At 45.2% G+C, this 7,847-nt stretch overlaps 1 protein-coding gene across 1 annotated transcript; it reads left to right on the forward strand.

Annotated features, from left to right (window-relative positions):
• Positions 1-201: 201 nt before the first annotated feature.
• BT62DRAFT_997953 (glycoside hydrolase) lies at positions 202-3,301 on the forward strand. Its single transcript, XM_043190693.1, has 20 exons — positions 202-268; positions 318-384; positions 444-638; positions 692-797; positions 850-893; positions 948-1,018; positions 1,075-1,101; positions 1,152-1,246; positions 1,299-1,399; positions 1,454-1,586; positions 1,639-1,715; positions 1,766-1,821; positions 1,875-1,919; positions 1,972-2,068; positions 2,120-2,471; positions 2,531-2,607; positions 2,658-2,725; positions 2,783-2,839; positions 2,900-3,004; positions 3,066-3,301. The coding sequence occupies exons 3-20, from the start codon at positions 446-448 to the stop codon at positions 3,147-3,149; spliced, it is 1,788 nt and encodes a 595-aa protein (XP_043033551.1). The 5' UTR covers positions 202-268; positions 318-384; positions 444-445; the 3' UTR covers positions 3,150-3,301.
• Positions 3,302-7,847: the final 4,546 nt, after the last annotated feature.

Below are 7,847 nucleotides of genomic sequence, written 5' to 3' on the forward strand. Positions count from 1 at the left end.
CAGCCCGGTGACAGACTGCACTCTGCTTCTCGCGCACCATCACCATTGATGATCTCACCTGGAAGGTCCGGTCGCAGTAGTGACTGCCGAATGACCTAGGTGCCTTTAGTCTGAGGACCATATGACGATTAAAATTGTGATAGCCATGTGCTTCAGAAGATGAGGTGCGGAGGCAAATGTTCGAGTACGTCCTCTTTAGCGTGCGTTTACTTGTCGTTCATGTTCTGTATCCTTCCATGAGAGCAACACACAGCAGTGGGTCGATGCAGTATGTTGACGATGGCCTTGAAAAAATCGGCTACTCATATAGCAACCAGTCACTGTTTCATGACCGTTTTGCCACGCTCAGTAATCCATATGGAAGGCGCCACTCGTGTTCACGATGTACGTTTTCACAAGCTATTCAAAGCTTATTTAAACGTCGCTATAATGGTCCCCAATAGCAATGCCTTCATTCGCTATGCTCATTGCATGGCTCTTTCCTATCGTTTTACCATGTGTCCTCGCATTATCGTCCCTACGTCGTGCTCCTTCCGGAAACAACACGGTCATCATCCAGATGTTCGAATGGACTTGGGACAGCGTAGCTTCCGAATGCACTGATTTCATCGGACCCGCTGGCTATGGTTTCGTTCAAGGCAAGTTCCGCACGTCTCTCGTCTTGCGGTTTCGCTCTAAGATCGAATGGCAGTCAGTCCACCCCAGGAACATATTACCGGAACCCAGTGGTGGACGGACTACCAGCCAGTGACGTACACTTTAATATCAAAGCGTGGTGACAGGGAAGAATTCGCAAAGTTTGATGTTTCAACGCTCTTCAATTTTATTGGTTATTGAGATACCGGACAGCATGATAACGACGTGTCATGACGCCGGTGTTAGGGTAATCGCTGGTATGCTTGTTCTATTCTATTATTCCAATATTATCGTCACTGGTTGCTCTGCAGACACCATCTTCAATCATATGACCGGCTTAGACTCAGGAGTAGGCGTTGCGGGAGATACCTTCACACACTATGTTCGTTGATATGGCTCTTATTTTGTCTGGGCCATTACTCTAAACCCTCTCGACAGGTATACCCAGGAATTTATGAGTACCAGGTAGGTCCCCCGAGCTTATCCTGCTTCTTTTACCCATTCTCATCCGACAGGATTTCCATCATTGTAATCTCACCAGCACTGGCGATATTGAAGACTACTCCAGTCGGGCACAAGTACAAACTTGCCAATTGGACGGCCTCGCGGAGTACATTCCACATAAAATTTTGTCTTCGCCAAGCAAGTTAATCTTTTTCCAGCCTTGCGACTGAAACGGAATATGTCCGCGCGCGTCTCGCCGAATATGCGAACGATCTCCTTTCTCTGGGAGTTGACGGACTGCGTTTAGATGCCGCGAAACGTAGGTTCTTTCTTCACTTAGTTACGGAAAGGAGACCAAAGTAAACCCACCCAGACATTGCTGCGACCGATATCGCGAACATCACAAGCCGCTTTTCGTCGGCGCCGTACATTACTCAGGAAGTCATCTGGGGAGCTGGTGAGGCTGTCCAGCCGTCGGAATACGTCGGGATTGGCGATGTCCAAGAGTACGAGTTAACAGAAATAATTCTTTCAAAGTCGGCCTTGAAATTTCTATAGATTCCGCTATACCAGTGCTCTACAGAGTTCTTTTGGGGGTGGCAGCATTTCCGGACTAGAGAACCTGGATGACCAAGGTCAGTACTCTCGTCCCAAACACAGTTCGTGATATCCAATGATGAAATAGGATGGATATCTGGGTCGCAGGCCAACGTATTCGTAGCTGATCACGATACTGAAAGGGTACGCCATAAAGCAATCGTTCATGATGACTGACCTGATGATGTTTCTCTCAGAACGGTAATTCTCTCAATGTCAACTCTTCTAACAACGCCTACGTGGTTTGTATCTCCTCTGCCTTCAACCAGCTCGTGGAGCTGATTCTCATCTCAGATTGCTACGATATTCTCGCTTGCTCACCCCTACGGAACGCCCACTATTCTTTCCAGTTACGAATTTTCGTCATATGATGATGGTGCCCCCAACGGTGGTATGTTAGGCTTTCTATCTCTACGGGAACTTCCTACCAAACCTTTGCCAGGTGTAGGCACATGCTCGGGTACGGGAGGAGCGAACGGATGGTATTGCCAGCATCGATGGGTCGCGTTCACCGGCATGGTCGGTTTCCGTAACAACGTAGGCTCTGCCGCGCTGACAGACTGGGTGTCACCCCAATCCTCGCAAATCGCTTTTGGACGAGGTGTGACTTTCTATATTCTCCCCCCTCATATTGTGGTCGATCCACTGATATCTATCCAAGAGTCCGCTGGTTTCGTGGCTATCAATGACGCATCCTCTAGTTGGACCACAAGCTTTACGAGCTCGTTAGCAGACGGCTCGTATTGCGATGTCATCAGTGGAACAAGCTCCGATGGTACCTGTACCGGCTTTGGGTGTGTTCGTCCTCCCATAGAAGACTTTTCATTGCCTCTGATATCTCCTATTCAACAAGGTTCACCGTATCCGGCGGCTCGTTTACCGCAACAGTTCCGGCTTACGGTGCAATAGCCATCCATACAGGCGCGAAAGGTAACGCGAGTTGTCTGCCATGCGAAGCCTGGCTCAAATGCTGTTTCTAGGTACGGGTACCTCCCCCGATCCTGTCGCAGTGACTTTTGCCGAAACTGCTACTACGACCTGGGGCGAGGTGAGCCTTTGCTCGTCAAGACTGTTTTTTTTTTTTCACTTACTTCCACTTGTCTAGAATATCTTCCTGGTGGGTAGTATATCACAACTGGGAGACTGGGCGCCTGCTTCCTCTGTAAGCATTTACTTATTCATTTGTTTGTCAAGTCCGTCATATAACTGTTTTCTTTACAAGATTGCTCTTTCGGCAAGCGATTATCCTGTATGGGAGGTCACTGTTAGCATCCCTGCGGGTACGACCTTCCAATATAAATTTATAAGGATAGAAACGGACGGCTCTGTGAGTCCTAGGACCTGCTTAGGACCATCAGACACTGACACTGACAAACCTTGTAACTCAGGTGGTATGGGAATCTGACCCGAATCGCGAAGCTACGGTTGTGACTTCGGGTACTACTCAGACTTTGACGTCGACATGGCGTTAATATGCATTGCTTTTTCGTCTGTTACATACGGAAAGGAGTTGCGTACTGATGTAATAATAACGTTGCCTTAGCCTGACGAACTATTTCAAACCCGGTAACGACTTTGGGCCAAGAAGAGCACATGTAAAGATGATGATTCACCTGGAATTGGGGTTGGACTTGGTGCACTCACGACTCGTTCCATGTGTACTCTTGAGTCTAGAGTAATATTTTTGCATCCGTGTTTCGCGTCCTGCGCTGAAAACGCGCCGTCCGCATCCAACAACGCGAGCTTATCGTTGTCATTCCTTCCTTGGCTCATTCCCTTGCTAGCGGAACTCTGACTAGCCTTCAACCGATGACTCCTTCCGTATGAAGTGGCAAATACGATATATGATGTTCATCTCTATTCAGACCGAATCTGGTGCTCACCTGCCTTTTCTAGCACGTCGGCCAGGAGATATAAAGATGTATTGGCCATGCTGCGTAAAGCCTGCATCTGTCTGCTATGTTAGTTGCCGATATATAATTCCCGCCGACGCATTGGTCTATTACTGGCCGAGTTGTGACCGGTTTGTCGCGAAAGATCGAATCAAGTGCAATATGACCGCGCCAACGCCTTGGTGTGTCGGGTGTTCATTTGGTCCGTAAAAGGCCTGGATGTTAAGAGAGGCTGGCGCCGCAATTCAGATTGCATTTCTGTTCGTTCGTTCGGATAAACTGAGGGCAGGTCTATCTTTTGAAAGTGGGAGCTGGCAAATCCATGTTCATGTGCCTATTGATTGTTTGCATTAAGGATCTTTCATTCTTGTCAAAAGATGATCAGATGGAGACAACTTGCCTTTTGCTTTGTTCATACAATGCTCATCTAACAATGCAGATATGTCAATATCACTGCTTTTACTGTGCTCTGAACTCGGAAAATACATCCTGCTACTTGGACCTTGAGGACAATAAAAATGTTCAGGTCTTCTATGGTCCCTGTTGCAGGATGACACAAGTACCTGATGTCAACCTTATATAAGCATAGACAGTTTTGTCCTGAGTTGATGGTCAACTGCCTTTAAGCAATTGACCATCATACTCAGCCTGGCCATTATTCACTGCATGAAAATAACCTGCCTGCAACAGGTTATGGGCCCCACATTTTAAGGCCTATTTCGAGTTTTTTTTCATCTTCACATCTTGCTTGTGCCCTGCTATCTCTCCATCAGTCACTTCACTACTGAAACAATATCACCACATACATCATGCCATCCTTCAACACAATCAAAAAGGGCTTCAATAATCTAAATGCCTCCAATTATGGTGAGTGGGAAGAAAACATGTCAGCCTTACTCAAAACTCACTGCAAGTACCTTATTACCATTTGCTGTGACCCTGAACCAGAGTTTGCAGACCCTGAGAAGCCAACATATCAGGAGAAGAAGGACTGGAAGGACTGGAAGGAGACTCAGGTATTGGCCACTGGCATGATCTACCTCTGCCTTGATGAATCCCAGAAGGCTCATGTCAAGAGCTCCCTTGACAATCCAAAGAGGATGTGGGACACATTAAAGGCACACCATCAGCAAAGAAAACCAGCAACTTGATTTGTAGCCTACAACAGCTTCTTCAATCTCAAGAAGGAGACAGAAGAGTCACTTCCAGACCTTGCCAGTCAGGGCACTCAAATCATGAGTCATATCCATGCTCTGCACCCTGCTCATTTTGGTCTCCAGCAGTTAAAAGAAGAGCTTCTTGTTATGGCCCTGATTTGCACACTCTCAGCCTGAATTTGGAAACTTCATCATATCACTATTTCTTCTCTCCAATAAGCTCACTCTTGAAGGACTCTGCACTGCATTTCACAATGAAGAAAACAATCAGAAGCTGCATGCCAGTGATCCAGCAGTCTCTGTTGCTCTTAAAGCCACACCTTTCCATTCAGCCATGAATCCAGCTACCAATGCCACTGCAAAATGTGGATGGTGCCTTCATGAGAATCATGCAGAGGAAGAGTGTATAACCAAGAAGCTCTCACTTAAACAGGACTGTGAACATGCCACTGACCATACTGCTGGGAAGCATCATCACAAGGGGACTGAAAAGAAGGATTCAGAAGCTGCTAACTCTGCTGAGACAAAGAAGGAGACTGCTAGCCAAGCAAGTACTGATTTATCATCATCTGCCATGTCTCATTGGAATACTGATACAGGTGCTTCTCATCATATGACCCCTCACCAACAATGGTTCTGACTCTATGCTCCACATGTCATTCCCATTCATCTTGCAGACAATTCATCTTGACACACTACATGTGTTAAGCCCAAACTCCATGTGACTATCAACATGTGATAAACAGTTCAGAACCTCACACTTTGGGTTAGACTGTCTGAGTTCACTGATGTGTCAATAGAGGTGTGTGGTCAAGGTGTTTGCAAGTCGCTCAAGATAGAATAGTAGAGAATAAACTTTAGCTTGAAGCTGGGGTATTACAGCAAGAGCTACACTACTTAAATACTGTTCTGTTATCAGGCTATTAATAAATGTTCACAAAAGATATTGTCTGTTGTAGAGCTGTTACCCCTGCTGTTGCCAGGCTCTCTACAAAAGCTGTTGTCTTGCTGTTGTGCTGTTGTTGTTGCACTGCAATTGGGAGACAAAAGAAGCAGTATCTCTCCCTGCACAGTGCACAGCCATGATAAAACAATGACTGACTGGGTTGCTGAGCTAAGCATTCCCACAGTCCTAAGTGCTGGCTTAAGCACTCTGACTAAGCAAAGATAGGGGTCATTTCCAAAAGAAAAAGAAAGAAAAATAGGAAAAATAGTAACATTACCCCCTTCTTAAGACCATCATCCTGATGGTTAAGTTAGGATAAGTTGTCCTGGCCAGGCACAATGTCAGCATCTCCATCCTTGCTTGGAGATTGCTCTTCATTGTATGTCCTCTGCTTGATGTTCTGCAGATGGCAGATGGCTTGGTTCTGTTGTCACACTATTTCTGGCTTGTCCATCACAGGGTCAGCCTCTCCATTCTCCCTAACATGTCCTCTGCTGCTCCCAGGTGGCCAATCTGCTGGACCCATCATAGGATGTGATTGCAGATTCATGAAGACATTGACTGCAAGTGGATGTATTTGTTCAGGGATAATGCTGAACATGACCCTCTCTGTGTCCACCTTGTTGATTTTGTGTTTGTAGTCTTGAATTGCCTCTTCCACATTCATATATTTTTTGTTAACCTATTGGTTAGATTCCAGTCCATAACCTTTCCAGCTGACTAGGTAGTCAACGGTTGTTTTCATGCCTCTGCCTCATGCTTTAACCTTTCAGGTTTTATAGTTTAGTACCTTGTCAATTTTGTAGTGTTCTTCATCATTGATGAGGTCTGGCAGAGGTGGTGGTGGTCATTCCTGGTTTGGAAAGACAGGAGCAATGTATGGTGTTAACAATGTTTCATTAAAAACATTATGAACTTTCCAAGTTGCAAGTAGTTGCAACTTGTATGTGGAGTTGCTGATTTTGGCAATGACTTTGAATGGTCCTGTCCATTTGTCTGTGAGCTTCTGCTTCAGTCTTGGTAGATGAAGATTTGTTGTATCCAACCAAACTTTGTCATTGGTTGAATATTGATGCGATGGGTGTCAGTGTTTGTCATATTGCTTCTTCATTGCTGAAGCAGCCTTTTTGAGGGCTGTCTTGGTTTTCTTGTGGATTTTTGCCATTGTTGTTGCAAAGTTCATTGATGCCAGCATTGTCATGTGAGCTCCCCCTGTTTGTGCAACTGGTGGGTTCCATCCATAGTTCACAAAGAACAGTGTTTTGCCCATTGCTGAGTGAATTCTGTTATTATGTTGGAAGGTGGCTAGTGCTAGCCATTCAGTCCAATTGTCCTGTTGATAGTTGATGAAGAGTCTAAGGTATTTTTCAATTTCTTGGTTGGCCTGTTCCATTTGGCCATCTGTCTGTGGATGATATGCTGTTGAGGCATTTCATTTGATGTTGAGGAGCTGGTATAAGTTGTCCAAAAATTTGGACATGAATTGTGGTCCTCTGTCTGAAATCACTACTTGAGACATTCCATATTTTGCATATACCTCATCTTGTAGGATTTTAGCCCATCCTTCAGATGTCAGTTCTGTTGAACAAGCAATCAGAATGATGGCTTTTGAGGAGTGATTGACTATGATGATGATTGCATCATAGCTATCGCTTTTGGTGATATGCAGGCTACATGTCCAGCTCTATAATTTGCAAATTCTGCATAACACACTAGAATATGCTAGTAACTGAGAATCATTAGCCAGTAAAGGACTATGGCTGAGGCCCCGAGCTGATAGTCATGCTGGTCACCAATACTAAGTCCAAATTGGACTTTGTAAAATAACATGGCCTAAGGATAAAAATCCTAAGTCATGTTTGAACTTAGAAAAGTTCAGCACCACACCTTGGAAAATACTAAGTCCAAGTTGGACTTAGAAATGGTACCTCAAATGGGGCCAATTCTATATGCCACTAAGACAAGTATATTCTAAGACAGCTAGAGGTATAATACCATAGCCAGTTGTAGAGTATTGAGTAGAGATAGCATCATCCAGGAGCAGTAAGAAGTGAGACCCAATGATCTGTGGCTAGCACTGTGAGTTTTGACTCAAATGCCTAAGTCCAAATTTTCTAGGTATCAGGTGACCTAAGGGACTTAGAATTGAGAGGAATAGAGTGGATAGGACCGGTT

This window comes from Guyanagaster necrorhizus (assembly GCF_019112545.1).
Source record: "Guyanagaster necrorhizus MCA 3950 unplaced genomic scaffold BT62scaffold_55, whole genome shotgun sequence".
NCBI classification, from domain to species: domain Eukaryota; kingdom Fungi; phylum Basidiomycota; class Agaricomycetes; order Agaricales; family Physalacriaceae; genus Guyanagaster; species Guyanagaster necrorhizus.

Bases quoted from the DNA above. Each gene is read 5' to 3' on its own strand.
- BT62DRAFT_997953 (XM_043190693.1), top strand. From the start codon at position 446: ATGCCTTCATTCGCTATGCTCATTGCATGGCTCTTTCCTATCGTTTTA. The intron at 798-849 runs GTTTGATGTTTC...GATACCGGACAG, and splicing joins GACAGGGAAGAATTCGCAAA to CATGATAACGACGTGTCATG. The intron at 1,247-1,298 runs GTACATTCCACA...ATCTTTTTCCAG, and splicing joins CAATTGGACGGCCTCGCGGA to CCTTGCGACTGAAACGGAAT.